The sequence below is a fragment of the Juglans regia genome, chromosome 6, assembly GCF_001411555.2.
Source record: "Juglans regia cultivar Chandler chromosome 6, Walnut 2.0, whole genome shotgun sequence".
NCBI lineage: Eukaryota > Viridiplantae > Streptophyta > Magnoliopsida > Fagales > Juglandaceae > Juglans > Juglans regia.
Genome location: NC_049906.1, coordinates 7,984,897 through 8,001,332, shown reverse-complemented (window position 1 = coordinate 8,001,332; position 16,436 = coordinate 7,984,897). Strand labels below are relative to the sequence as shown.

Below are 16,436 nucleotides of genomic sequence, written 5' to 3'. Positions count from 1 at the left end.
CATCTTATTATTACAACTTTTACAAATTCACACAAAATATAATAAATAATTCAACTTTTTAAATTTTAAAACAATAATAATATTAAAAATAATATTCTAATAATATTTTATTCAAATTTTCAACTTTTATTTTAACTCATTTCATCTCAATTCATTATCTAGATGACACCTCAATTGGAATTATATGTTGTGGTTGTATTAAAAACAATCCTAGTGCATTTGAAGTAAATGGGCAAAGGTCAAATAACTGATTAAGCGATATAATATGGAAAATGATAAATATACAATTATTTTTATAAATATTTATATAATTATGAAATGTTTTTTTAAAATAATTTATAAAAATAACATCATTTTACATAAATATTTTTATTTAAAGAAATTATGTGTATCATTACCAGTCCTAATCAAGCATCAGTTCAATACAAAGAAAAAGAAATATCAATGTTTTCCTTAAAAAAGTTGAATGAGGAAAAATGCTGCAGTTGAAGCCTCAAAGTCAACTCCACTCTCGTCATCATCATGTTCATACCCTCACAAGTAGTTACAAAATCAATAATGAAAATTTCTTTTCTCTGTTAAGTTTTTGCTGTAATTACGGGATAAACATGATCATTAAGCTAAGACTGTTTGTAGGTGGGGGAGCCATGACTGAGAGGTCCTCCACCCAACTGGAAGAAGATCCATGTGGGTCCTTCACTCCATTAGCCCCACAATTTCATAATGAGTCTTACAGCACATGGCTGGAATAACCTGTGTAGCATCAAAAAAGATGATCAAAGATCTCCTACACATTTGAAGGGCTGCGATCCCTTTTTAGGTCCCATCACTGCATTGTAGGGTCCATATTTAGGGTTGATGACTCCCAATAAAGGGTTCTTTTTATTTTTTATTTGTTTTTTGCTTTCTGATTGGTGTGATTGAATTGAAATGCAAGAAAATGATCCACTTTTGGGAGAGTGGGGGACTTTATCTGAATTTGACCAGAATGATGAAACAGCTGTTCTTGGTTTGGGAACTAGGGAGAAAGAATTATTGAAGATGAACCATGTAAAATGAAAAGGAAAAAAAAAAAAAAACGTCTGGGTTTTTGGGTTTGAGTTTCAGAGGTTTGATGTACTTGGTGTCGTGCAAGCTATGGGGCTGAGTTGGAAGTCACGACCACCAGGCACCACAACCACCACCACTTTCAGCTACAGCCCATGTCTTTCTCTCATTCACCATCTTTATTGATGCTGTCTCACCTGCTTGCACTAACCCTTTTGTGGCCTCTCAGTCTCAGTACTCTAATTTTTCTTGGAGATTGAGCCCTATAAAGATGATCACGAAGAAAAGAGAAAAATAAAAGAAAAAGAAAGAGAAAGCAACGTATCAGAGCAGAATCCCTACAACACGCGTCTCTGCTGGTAGCCTAAAGACTATACGTACGTACAGTACAGCATTTTACATTGCATGATCGATACAGCTTTACATCTCTTTTTTTTCTTTCTTGCATGGCGCAAAGGAAATAAATTTAAAAACTTCAAGACATTATTCTCTCTCTCTCTCTTTCTCTGATTTTCTTCTGCAATTTACACTACTGTAATAGCATTAATGGTGAGTGCAGAGACTCAGAGAGCTCTCTTTTCGTACAAAAGAGGGATTCAGTTGTCTAGCCGAGCTTCCTAATTTGCTTGCTCATGGTATGTTACAGTTGTTCTTTTGTTTTGTTTTTAGCCTGTCTACAATATATATAGCAATGAACCGAAAGTTAAAAGAATATACTCCGCCATTATCAAGCAGAGAAGTCTTCTTGGACTTTGTTCGAAAAACACCAACTTCACTAATATCTACTTCTACTGAAAAAAAGAAAAGAAAAAAAAGAAAAATCTTCTACGATTTTTTAAAAGAAGATAAATTGTTGCACAGAAAAAGCAAAAAGAAGAGTAAATAATTAAAAATAAATAAAGAAAAGGTGATTAAAGTTAAAATCTTTTGCTTGGACTCCCTCCCGGTGAAAATGCAGTTTTGTGCGTTACTGCGCGCCCTGCATGCATGGAGTGTCTTCCACGCGTGTTAATGGAGAATGGAGAGAGCAGTAGCAAGCAGTCCACGAAAAAGAACGTCTACTGCGACGTTTCTGATGATGACTTCACCAACTTGCTTGCTTTTATTTCTTGGCGGAAACTTGAGATTTTCCTTGTAAACAGTACTATAACTCTAGGTAGACGTTCTTTCCAGAGTTCGAAGGGCTGTAACTCTATAATGGCTGAAATTTGGTACGTACAACTGTAGCATACTTTAAAATAAAAAAGTGAAATTTATTATTAAAAAATTTTATTTATTTTTATATAAATATCTTATTTATTTATTTATTTAACTTTTTTAAAAAGTACGACGAATATGCATTTTGTTGTAAATATTATTTATATTTTTATAATTTGCATTTTGATCAAATTAGGTCTCGTTTAATTATATATATTAGAGGATGATATGAGAAATTTATAATAATAATAATAAAATAATTTGAATTAAAATTTTTATAAAATTTTAAAAAATAAGAGAAAAAAATTGAATAAAAAAATTATAAGTTAAAAAAGTATTAGAATATAATTTTATTTTGAAAATTGAAAAAATTGAATTATTTTTTATGTTTTGTTTGAAAATTTAAAAAATTTATAATGAATAAGTAATGATTAGATGAAAAAATTAAAAAATATTTATATTTAAATGGTATTTAAATATTGAGATAAAAAAGATGAGATAGTTTCGCTCGATTGTTTTCAGAGATAAGATAAGGTGAAGCGAGATTAAAGTTAAAAAGTTGAATAAAATATTATTAGAATATATTTTTTAATATTATTTTTATTTAGAGATTTAAAAAAATTAAATTATTAATTTTATTTTATGTAAAAATTTAAAAAAATTATAATAATGAGATAAAAAATTTTCTAAAAACAAATAAAACTTCCGTAAAATCAAACCAAACTTATGAATGATATTTTAATATTTCTAATACTTATGCAAATTTGACACGTGTCACTTTATCGTTAATAAGTTTTAATAAAACTAGACTGTCATCTTTTATAAGAAGAAAGTCAAATTACTGTATCAAAGAATCTCATTCATTGCGAAGGAGAATAGTCGCCACTTCGAACATCTCTTTTATAAAATCTATGAAACTGAAACACACAATATGATACAATTATGGTTGTAATTGATCTGGTTTGATTTATTTTTGGACAAAATTTAGGATCAAATCGGTATGTATCAATTTTACATTTTTCAAAATCGATTACGCTCATGTTATTCTCATAAACCGGTACTTCCAATTTTATCGGTTTCCGATCCAGTCCGATCCGGTTTTTCAATTCTTTTAAAATGTAAAAAATATATAATAAAGTGTTACCTCTTATGATAAAATATTATTAATAATTTTATATATACATATATTATGTTTAAAGTATATGATCAATTAAATTTTCATCTTTAAGATTAAATTTTTATTTTATAAATTATAATAATATTATTTTATATATAATTATATTAATAACATATGATCAAATAAATTACAAATGTTCATATTTAAGATTAGTATTTTATGTTATAATTTATAAATTATAATATGAAATTATTTCATATATGATATATAATTATATACATTATATATAAAAATTTAATATATAATTATATATTATATATAGAACTTATATATATAAATATTTTGTATAATATATAAAATTAATTTATATATATATTTTTTTCCAACCGGTCTGGTTCAGTCTGGTCCAATCCCGGAAACTATAGAACTGAAACCAGACTAGATTTGGCCGGTTTTCATAATATAGGAACCGGTTTCGGACCGGATCAACGGGTCCCATTCGATCTAGTCCGGGCCGATTTTTTGATTGAAATTTACACCCCTAGATACAATGCACAATTTGGCAGGCTTGCTTGGTCGCCTTATACATAAACAGTGTGGTGAATGGTAAAGATTTTTGCCAAATAACAGTAATGTTTTTAACTTTCAAATACTTTTAATTATTAATAAGACTAAGAGACTTTAGATAAATCTCAAGACCATCATATCTTTCATCATCGGAAGTTTACATTTCTATAAAACTACAGGTTTTCTTCATTTGAGTTTTGGGGCACAACCATTTTCTAATTTCTTTCTTTAGACTAGGGGGCATGCGGGCGCATGCTTGCAGGTAGCTAGGCCTTAGGGGACGGGACCTGGGTTAGGCCCAAGCCAGCCCGTCATTTATCCCGTCCGGCCAGCCCAGTTTATACATACATACACACAGACATATATATATAATAAATTTTTTTTAATAAAACCACGTTTTATTATAGGGTTTGTTTTAAAACCCAATGCCCTCTTCCTCATCGCGTCTCTCTCTCTTTCTTCTTTGTTTAAATTTCTTCTCGCCGTCACTTCTAGCATGTATATGTGTGTGTGTGTGTGTGTGTGGGTTGGTTGAGATTGTTGTTGTGGATTACTTGTGCTTGTTGTTCGCTTGTCGTTGGGGATAGGCAAATGGATGTGGAAGCCAATCTGCCCCCCAGCATCTGGATAGGAGGCCCTGCTCACGGAGGTGGGGCCAGAGCCCAAACTTCCTCTCGTGCATACGAGGGCAAAGGGCAATGCCGGGCAAGGTTATCCCCCGTCTAGGTTGTGCAGGTAGCAGCCCTACTTTCAACTGCATGGCCCTCATTAAATTTGGTGAATGCATAGGTTGAAAACGGAGTGCTCCTCCCTTTTTCCTTTCCACTAGATTAACAACCTCTTTTTATCTCATTTGTACATTTTAATCCAAGAATTTAATCTTGTTTATACATAATAAAATGAAGTTACATCCGGCTTTCTCTAAGAGAAATATTTTAGCTACAAATAGATTTTATAAAAATAAACTTAGAAACTGACGTGGCTTAATGTAGTACGTCAGGTTTCACAATAGTAAACTCACAAAAGAGCTTATTTTCATAATAAAATAGATCTAATATATCACATAAAATATAGTCCACATGCACCCTATCAACAAAATACTTATGTCATGCTCCACCTTTCTATCTATCCTTGCAAGGGGTGGGTGGCGATTGGCCTGTGGTAGCCAATAGGAATTTGCTTATTACTACAAGACTAGTGAATAGGTTGTAAATTTGTTTAAGTGGATGAGTGAGGTATAGTGAATATCGCACACTCCTGTTATACACACACATTTATACAAAAAAGAAAATCTAAGAACTACAAACTCCAACCTAAACAAATCCCCTCTAATTTTATGATCATTTCTTCTCCATCAACTTAGACCGCCACTCTCACAAATTAACTACACATCAACACCCACCCCAAGAAGGAAATAATCACCCCTCATTGGCTTTATTTGCTCGTCTCCTTCCCGTCACCATCTCCAACGACTCCAGCCCACATTTGAAAATCCTTTTCATCATTCAAATATGTATAATATATACTCCTTCTATTTCTTTGTGCATAACAGAATTCTTCCTATAACCGACTCGAAATGCTTAGGGCTTACGTGAATATTAGGTCCAACTACCCGATCCATAGCTAGGTGGGTCTAGACAAGGCACCATGGTTGCAAGGGTGGGGAATGGGAAGGTTAGCTACCTACCTATATATCGGTGAGTAGTAGGTCTAATGTGTGTAATCTAACTTGCAAACGTGTGATCCAAACATGCCACCTTAGTGGAAGTGAAGATTTCACACGATGCCTATTCTCACTGGCTATTCTAATCTTCTTGGCAATGTTGATGTCGTCTTCATAGACTGCTTTGTTCTTGAAACCATGCTAGCCAATATTGGTGAAGGAAAGCTCCATGAAGAAACCAATGTAGAAGAGGGAGTTCGTTGTGATGAGGTCGTCCAAAAGCAGTCACATGCACACTCATCATCGTTGTCATTATCATTGCTTTAGAGGTTGATATTGCTCACTAGATGTTGTTCCTTTTTTTGGAGACTTGTATGAGGTAGAGAGGTAAAGTAAAAGGAGGATGATAAGAGTTTGGCTAGAACTTCTCAAGGCAAGAGGAGAGAGAGAGAATAGAATTAATTGGTTTACATATGAATCCTTCACAAATGGATTTCTATACTTATGATAAAAGAGTGGTTTGTGCATCGAGTTTTGCATTTTACCTATATGCACGTGAAGATGGAGTATTTGACAATGTGGAGTAGGGGTGTTAAATCGTGTTAACGGGTCGTGTTCGTGTTGTGTCAAGGTATGTGCATTACACTTAATGGGTCAACAAGAACACGATCCGTTAAGGATTTCGTGTCAAAATTTCAAACCCGAACACGATACGGTAAGATAACGGATTGACACGACATGACCCGTTATGACCCGTTAATGAATAAGAAATAAATTGACATGACACGATACGACACGACCTATTCCGTTTCAACCTGTTTACATTAATGAGTTGAACAGACATGATAAGACACGACACGACCCGTTTGATTTGATTGATTTTATATAAATATAAATAATATCTATAAAAAATAAAAAACTAACTACAAGCCTAAAATTACAATCCAAACAAATATGATCTACACAATTTCTAATAATATTCATTATTAAAATTACATCCTAAATATAATAAACAAAGTATACAATGTAAATATATTAATGTTATAATCTCAAATATAATAAAAAATTAAAAACACAGATCTAAATAAATTTAGAACTTGAAGAAAGAAGTGGAGCATCCTCCTTGCCCTTTAGGTCTAAGGGTATAAAGGTAAATTTAATTTTCTTAACGGGTCATAACGGGTTGACCCGTTAAGCAATCGTGTCTTAACGGGTCAACCCGTTTTGACCCGAACTCGTTAAGGCTAAACTTTAACTTGCGTTTATAGTGTCGTGTTCATATTGGATTAACGGGTCGTGTCACACATTACTACCCTTAGTGTGGAGACCCATGACATTGGCAGCATTGTGTGTCGATATTGACCCACTGATAGATCCATGGCACCCCCAAGGGTTCACATCTACCCAAAGATGGATGACGTCGTTGTGTGTCCAAATCGACCAAGGGATGGATTACAAAATTGGGTGGGACCCATAGATGGACCATAGCATTGTTAGTCCCAATCGACCCAAGGAAGGACCAAGGCGTTGGTGTGGGTCAAATCGACCTAGGGAGGGACCATGACGCCACTGTGTGTCCGTATCAACCTATAATGCTCGCTGAGATCTTGAGCAGTTTGCCGCCCTCCCCCCCTCGGGGGTCATGCTCTCTTAGGGCACGAGCCTCATTGAGGTTCCAAGCACTTTGTTCCTATGCTACTTGCTTGGGGGTACGAGCACTTCTCCTTTTCACATTACTCCTGAGGTGTTCGCCTAGGGTACAAGCAATCTGCTTCCCTTGGTGCCACTTGTCTCTCACGATGCTTGCTTAGGTACGAGCACTTTCCATTTCCCTGTTGCTCACCGAGGTGACGAGCACTTTAACACCTGTAGTGCTCGCCTCAGGTACGAGCACTTTCCATTTCTCCATTGCTCATAGAGGTTCCAAGCACTTTAACTCCCGTAATGCTCGCTTGGCGTATGAGCAATTTGCCCCAGTGTTTTCAAATCCCAAATACACCTAGGTGACTAGGTGTTTTCCAAATCTTATGGACTATTTAAATTAACAATTAATCAAACAATGAATCTGTTCACAACAAATAATCAATACATCAATTTTGGTAATAAAGTAGATATTCATTTGAAAAACGTTTCAAAATCTAAAACCATTTTAGGTGCAAGTCACTACCTAAAGTCTACTATAGAAATTGAGTTCGTTATAATTAATTTAAAAAAATTTAGAAACACTTACAAGACGTTTCAAGTAACTAAACATGGCTTGCAATACAACGAGGATTCTACTCAATCTCTGCTCCTTGGTAGCTTAGGACCACCGACCTTTCTATAATTTTACCACGAGCACCAACTTGATCCTTGCACCCAAGTAGCTCCAAAATTCTGGCCAACGAACACGTCTACACCAATGGACTTAACAATATTCAAACATGAGTACAATATGATAGAGGTCTATTTATCAAGAGAAAATCGGTCTTTAATGTGCAATGAATCTCCTTAGAGTTTTTTCTCAAGAATATAATGAATATAGCAACTTTGACCTTTCTCTACAACTTAGAGGTTGTGCATATTGTTCTATGTATACTTAAGTTTTGAGTAGACTATTTAAAAAATCCAAACCTAATGAAAAAGTGTATCAAAATTCTCCCTCAAGCAAACTGTCAAGCAACTGTAGAGTGAACACTTTGTCCAAGTTTTGATCTCGCAAATGTTGAAATTTGAAGATTCTTGAAAAAACATAACTTTGTATATAATTGAATTAGCATTCCAACGACGCCATTATCACCTAAATCCAATATAATCAAAAGTTATGACTGATTTACTCCGATTAAATCGATCTCAGTCTTGCAAATCTACAATCTTTACACTTTTTATTCCAATTATAACCTACACTCTACTCAACAAATTTATAGCTCAATTAGATTAAGTTTTCTCATAATTTATAAGAATTTTACACTAACAAAGTGGTTAGATGTTTAACTAAATTTTAACTAACCATACATTTTGTTTAAAAGACTAACCATGTGGATCAGGAAATTTTCCCGGAATCAAGTGACAGCTCACCTGTGCTTGGACTTTTATCTCATATGAAGGTTTGGAAAAGATAAATTTCTATGCTTTCTGTCTAGCACCTGCACCAGAAGTTATTTTCTGTGTTGGGCCCTCTGTTTCCCAATTCACCTTTCTCCATCCCTGTTGCCAACCATAAATGTCAAAATTAAAAAAAAAAAAAAGAATCGAAGAAACAAAAGCAAAACCACAAAAACTCAATGAAATGCAGATGAACTATCTTATGCATGTGACTCACTCGACACTCGTGCCCATGCGGAAAAGAACTAAACATTCATATATTGAGCTAGGGTGGCGATTCGTATTTTTGGATCATGTTTTTATTATGTCGAAGTTATGAATACTAGACTATACGAACAACTAAAATACGATCTGTTTAATTAACGGATAACACGACATGACTCGCTTAACTCGTTTAGTAATTAATTTTTATTGAATTAATCTGGACACAATTCATTTAACCCTTTCAACTGGTTTAACCCGTATATATATTTTTAACCAAATTAATATAATTTCATATATAATACAATGATAACTATATAAATAATTCATAATTACAATTGAATTCATTATATAATATTTTATTATCAAAATCCAAACGAATAATTTATAAGAAAAATAATATTTCCATAAATAAAATTACATATTAACAAAAAATGTTTAATAGTTTGAGATATAACGTAGTTAAATACTAGTATTAATATTATATATTTTCAATAACAAATATATATATATATATATAAGACTGAACATTTATAAAATTTAAAAATAAAATTTTTTTGTGTTATATGTATTGGCCCCCAAATGACCTGTTTATTAATCGTGTATTATTGGGTCAATTTATTTTGACCTATATCTATTTATATCAAATCAAAATCTGATTATTTTGAATCGACTTCACGAACCGTGTAATAGATTACAACCCCTAACATTTAGCTAAGTTTTTATCTTTATTTAAGCTTTTATGCATATTCTAAATACACAAGATTTATACAAATCTTTTATAAAAACGTAAATTTTATAAAAATATGTGAATTTTTTATTTTCTTTTATAGTAAGATTATTTTTTTTTTAAAAAATGATAATTATAGTTATGAATGCATAAACGTTACACAATTATTTTTAAAAAATAAATAAATAAATAATTAATATGAAAAAAATTAATTTTTTAATAATAAAATTTTTTCTTTTTTAAAATAACTACACGACCTGACATATTTCACAACTACAAATACTATTATTATTTTTTTATTTTATTTTTATATAGATGGGATGCACCATACTTGTATATGCGCCACATTTATACATAGATCTAGTATATATCATTGCTAAGTGAAAGTAGTTGGGATAATTCATCTAGTCGGGCCCACTAACTAGGTGGGACCTTGAGGTACAGGGTACAGGTGTCATGTGTTCAGTGGCTTGGCCCATGATTGAGGTCTGGTGATAATACTATGAGCGAGACATTCCCAATAAAAATAAAATAAAAGAAAAAAAAGAGTGGGAAACACACAAATAAAATTACATCCTTTTTATGTACTGGTCAGTCGACCCCTCTCTACCTCTGCTCTTTCACAGAGAGAGCTATGAATCTGTATGGGTCTCTAGGCTTCTGTATCTTCTTCATTTTCTCTGCTTACCTATAATGAACTCAGACCCAAACCTCTTCTTCTCAGAAGAAGATGGCTCAGCATCATCATCATCATCAAGAATCCATTGCACAGCAACATCAGCAACAAAACTTGTTGGACGTTCTTTACTGCTCCGAAGAGCATTGGGAGGAAGAACTCGGAGAGGACTATTTCCATGAAGAAGATGAAGTGGAAGACAACTCTTACGGCAATAGTAATGAACCGAGCCATTTTTCAGTCTTTCTAGAACAGGATCTATTCTGGGATGACGGTGAGCTTAACTCTCTATTCTCGAAAGAACAGCAAAATGAACTCTACGAGAACCTCAAGACTGATTCATGTCTAGCAGAGGCTCGTCGGGAGGCTGTGGAGTGGATGATGAAGGTCAATGCCCATTACTCCTTCTCTGCTCTCACTGCGGTTCTGGCTGTCAACTACTTCGATAGGTTCCTATTGAGCTTCCACTTTCACGGAGAGAAGCCATGGATGCCCCAACTTGCTGCTGTGGGCTGTCTTTCTCTCGCGGCCAAGGTGGAGGAGACCCAAGTGCCCCTTTTGCTTGACCTTCAGGTAATTCTGAGTAAATCTTGTTGGGTGTCTGTGAAATGCTCCTACTTCTTTTCCCAGATTCGTTCATCAATATGGGCGTCTTTGTTTTGCTTTAGGTGGAGGATTGCAAGTACGTGTTTGAGGCCAAAGCCATCAAGAGAATGGAGATTCTGGTGCTCTCAACACTTCAGTGGAAGATGAATCCCGTAACTCCATTTTCGTTTCTTGATTACATCATAAGGAGGCTCGGGTCAAAGGACCATCTCTGTTGGGAATTTCTAAGGAGGTGTGAGCGTGTCCTTCTCTGTGTCCTCGCAGGTATGCCATCCATAACTCTCCTTTATTGATCTTTAGATTGTTGTGCATTAATATTCGGAACTACTTAGAAGACCTTAAATTCTTCAACTTTTTTATGTACCTAATGCTTATACTTTGAATTCACAATTGCAGATTACAGGTTCATGTCTTATCTCCCTTCTGTTGTTGCTACTGCTACAATGCTGCACGTTGTTAGTACTCTAGAACCCTGTCTTGTTGTCGAACACCAAAACCAGCTATTGGGTATTCTCGGAATCGAGAAGGTAGCTATCCTTTCCCTTAAATGTTAATCTCAAAAACAAAAATTAATCTTTCCCATTATTGAATATGCAAGTCCGATCACGTTCCTCATGTATTGCAGGACAGGGTAGACGACTGCTCCAAGCTCATCGCGGAATGGGCGTCAGAAGGCCACGGCGGCCGCAATCTTCCCACCAAGCGCAAGTTTTGCTCCATACCAGGCAGCCCAAAGGGTGTGACTGACGTGACGTTCAGCTCCGATAGCTCAAACGATTCGTGGGCCTTGGCAGTGCTGCCGTTGGTCTCTTCCTCGCCCCAGCCTCTGTCCAAGAAAAGCAGAGCTCAGGACCAGCTTCTGCAGACGCTGAACAAGTCAAGTGCAGATTTTTTCAGCATCCCACGCTAGCTAGTCACCTAAATTCCATCTTTTTTTTTTTTTCCTTCTACCGGGCTATATACATAGTTCTGTATGTTTAATAATATATATATGTTCTCTTTATGTGCAAGTTAAATTGCCAACCATCTCTGCATTGCTACCCAAATCCAATTGGTGGGTCGTACATATATGGCTCCGAGCACAGTCCCTTGGAGGATTGGATTGGTTGGGATGTCTAGGAGCAGAGATTGTTGGCATTTTATCCGGAGGAAAGAAAAGAACCTGAACATAGTAATGAATAGTTCTATTCGAAGTAATACATTCTCTGTTTCTCTCATTTTCACGACTACAAATTTCTACTGAATCATAATTGATGATCTTAGACTTCAGAGTAAAAAAGATGGTAATTTTGAAGAGATATTGAAGTAGTTTTATGGTATTTAATGTTGTCAGAAAGTACTAAAGGTTTATACATTGGTCTCTCTCTCTGAATTATAAAGAAACTGAAGTCCATATATTAACCCCATCTCCTTACAAGGTAAAGCAGAAAAGAGGGGGAAAGATTGGGAAAAACCAAAGGGTTTCGTTGTTTTGCATGTGAAGAGGAGGAATGTGCTGTCGGTCACTAGTATTTTTGGCTTTATTTTTTGGAACTCTTAAATTCGGTTGACCTCGTTGCAAGAGCTGCATTTTGAATGACTATTGTGTTCTGAAATTTGGCCTAATTTCTGGGTGTGGAGTAATCTAAACCAGCTGTTACCACCGTCCATTTACATTTTCTATACATATTCTTCACACTCGCCTATATGCTCCTGTTTTTCTTGCTTCTACAAACACAAAAAGAGAGCTCCACCAATAAAAATAGCAAAGGAAGAAGGAACTACAATATAGAGGTCTACCCAAGTATCTAAAAAGGTTTTAAAGAATAGGAAAGTATGACAAATCCAGAATACTCAATTCTCACATCTGATCTGTTCCTGGTTTGGGTACTCAGGTATTTTTTACTACTATTCACATAATACATGAGAGTATCTCATTATCCAAATGCAACTGTTTATGCCCTTGGGCCTTGGCCATCTTCTACACCACAAAAATGAATATTTTAGGCATTCTCAAAGTGCACTGTTTGAATATTTACCGTGCTAATATAGCACTGCTAAGTTAAACAGATGGAAATGTTGGTACACTGCACACAGTAGGGCCAAGTCAAGAAGAGCTAAACAGAGAGGGACATTATTCATGGTGCATTTGAAGATATAGACACGATTTTTGACCTTGAAATAAATAGGATGATCTTCAACCAAACAAGATGGGAGAATTAGTATTTGATGGTGAAAGTCAGGCAAATTATCAAACATGTGGGCCACTTACCTAATATTATTATCAATATATAGATTTGAATATTTCACGTGAACTGACTAGTTAGATCATATGGGTCATAAAAACCTGATTTTTTTTTTTTTGTTGGTGAGCATAAAAATCTGACCAGACCACTTGCAAATGAGTAAACAATTGGGCATGTCGATTTTTTCTTACAGTTGTTGATGATGCATAAAAGGCACGCAACAAGAAGAAGGTTGGTTTGCATGTGCTTTCTACCACTTTTATAAAACTAAAGGGAATCATGACTGAGCTTTATATATTCTCCATCCCTAAATAAAACAAATCTCAAGATTTCTTACGAAAGAAAAATTATATTCATTATTCCCGCACATTACATATAAAATATATTTTTTTTCTTATTAAAGGTGTGGTATATGGATGATGAGTAAAAAAATTCAATAAGTTTAAGAAAAATAAAATTTTAATTTTTTAAAAAAAAAATATAATATATAATATATGTAGATGATAAGTAACAAAACTTCGAGAGAAAAGCTTTCTCTAATAAACTCACTTTGTCGTTGGGCTAATGGGTATTACCCCTATGCATATCATATTCACTGTACCGTGAAAGTCGGAATTGTATAAGACAGGTTCTTGCTCGAGTGGATTTAATTGGTATTTGGCATGTCAATGGATTGAAATTTATATATATACTAGGGAATGATCCTGAGTGCGTTAGTCCTGAAGTGCATCTGACATAATGATTTAAATAAAAAATAAATAAAAAAATCAGTAGCTTATTTGTCTAGAAAAAGAAAATACAAGATTAAAGAAAGACAAAAAATAAAGATTAAAAAAAAAATCTAAACTTCAGCAAAGTATGATCATTGGTCTACATTCATATTGGCTTATTTATTTACTCTTCATATAATAATACAATATTATTAATTTAATAATTTTTATAATTTTTATTTTTACCACATTTTATAGTTCTACTAATATTAATATTAATATCAATAATAATAATTATATTCTAATTAAATTAATAATTAATATTATATATTGAGTGTTTTAAGTATTTTATTCGTTAAATTTACTTAAAAGTTGAATTTTACAATGAGAATGCTCTAAAGCGTTTCTGTTCTAAGAGTAAAGTTATTTTAATTTTTTTTATTTTTAAAAAATTGAAAAAAAAAAGAATGAAAAATGAGTAAACTGTCATAACAGAAAGGACATGAAAAAGATATGTCAATTTATGTGCGCTGTGGGGCTATTAAGAGCCTTTTGGTAAAATATGATCTTTCATTAAATTCTATAAGGGAGCTTAAAAAAATTGAAATAAAAAGAATGGAAAATGAGTACACTGTCAGAACAAAAAGGACATGAAAAAAAGACGTTAATTCATATGCGCCGCGGGGCTATTAAGGGTCTTTTGGTAAAATATGATTTTTCATTAAATTCTATAAGAGAGTTACACGTCAAATGGTCAAGGGTCTTAAGGACCTTTTGGTAAAATAGGATCTTTTATTAAATTTTACAAGAGAGCTACACGTCAAATAATTAAGGATTTTAAAAGCCTTTTGGTAAAATAGGACTTAAAGGACTTAACGAAAAAATAAGAAAAGTTTACGGAAAAATAACAAAAGTTACAATTCACAATTAGATAACTACTTCTTATAATAGAGTGTATATATATATATATATATATATATATATAATAAATCTTTAACTATTAGTATGATTAACAAATTAAACTCACGTCCCTATGACTTACGGAGTATGGTTGAGTGCACTCTCATTTTGTCACAAGACGTCTTTTATCATTAAAATCACTTAGGTGTCGCACTTTTTAACGATATGACATCTTATAATAGACTCAGAGTATTATTTTGTGTATGCCGAGACAATTAAGTAATTACTCATTTATTTGTGCAAAACAAAAAAAAGAAAAAGTAATTACTCATTTATAATACGCAACTCCACTCTAATTCCCGTGAAAAGAAAAGCTTGCTTTGTCCCTTTTGTAGGCATTTTATGAATCACTATAAGCTTGCTAAGAGAAAACTAAAGCCATAACACAATGGCTTTCGTGCTATAATATTAGACGTCCCCCGCTTGCTTGCTTCGAAACCTTGCTTATTCGTTTGCTCTATTTAGGGGCAAATTGGCAATCTTTTATGGAATTTTGTGGGAGAAAATGAGAAAAGTTTTCAATTTGTTGTCACATAGCATATCAAAACTTTAAGAGAAATACTCTAGTTACAAAGTGATTACACAAAAAAGTAATTGCACAAATCGACGTGGCTTGATGTGATTCATCAGATTGTAAAGTTATTTTTATTATAAAGTAGATCTAATGAATCATATGAAATCACATCAATTTGTAAGATTGTTTTTGTGCGATTCTTTTGTGGATAATGAGAACGCAATTTTTTTTGGGGGTGGGGGGGTCAGAGGTTAAGAGAGAGTCTCCAAAAGGTAATTAAGTACAAAGAATAAGCCCCATTAATCCCATAAAGGAGCCGTAAGAGAAGATTAAAAGGAGAATTTGGGGGCAATTAGATACACCACCAAAAGCACTAATCCACAAAAAGGAAAGAAAAGGTTAAAGGTGTGGAATGTTGAAATCTGGAGGACAATATCTTTTGATTTTTGTCTGAGACTTCTTTGTTAATGTTCCTTTGTTCTCTGCCTTTAGTAGTTAGGAATGTAGAATGTAGTGTATTTCAACCCATAAAAGAAAAAGAGAAAAGGACAAATGATAAGATGATATGGATTATGGATCGCAAGTGTATGCGTTTGTGTGTGTGTGAGAGAGAGAGAGAGAGAGAGAGAGTAGTTGGTTCCAGAGAACATCTTCTCTTCTTTTAGGGACATGCACTACTACCATCTTTAAAACTCCTCAAAACCTAGTCTTTGAACCTAGTGGGCATTAAAGTTCAAACATTAGACAATGCGATGTACTTTTTTCTTAAACAATCATAGTACTTTATAATAGCAGAAACAATAATACAAAAGTTTGATTCCCATCATACCTGACATATGAATGTGGGTGTCTAAATTTTTTTGGGGTGTAATAGAAGCAAGCCAACAAGGCCTAATACAATAAGAAGATTAGCGCCCTAATTATGAACTAATGTGAAATTAACGTTGTAGCCTCTAAATTGAAAAAAAAGGACCTTGATTTATCCCCATGCTTGATTGGCGTAGAAGAAGACAGTGGTATGGATGGAGCATTAGTAGTGGACTCATCAAAGTTTGGTCAAAATTTAGTTAGAGAATTCACTTTTATAAATTTAGCTAGCCACTTTTTATTTATTTTAATTTTAATTGTAATTTGAATAT

At 33.6% G+C, this 16,436-nt stretch overlaps 1 protein-coding gene across 1 annotated transcript; it reads left to right on the top strand.

The window, feature by feature from the left end:
- Nucleotides 1–10,177: 10,177 nt before the first annotated feature.
- LOC108983813 (cyclin-D3-3-like) lies at nt 10,178–12,105 on the top strand. Its single transcript, XM_018955579.2, has 4 exons — nt 10,178–10,855; nt 10,951–11,152; nt 11,285–11,415; nt 11,514–12,105. The coding sequence occupies exons 1-4, from the start codon at nt 10,337–10,339 to the stop codon at nt 11,796–11,798; spliced, it is 1,137 nt and encodes a 378-aa protein (XP_018811124.2). The 5' UTR covers nt 10,178–10,336; the 3' UTR covers nt 11,799–12,105.
- Nucleotides 12,106–16,436: the final 4,331 nt, after the last annotated feature.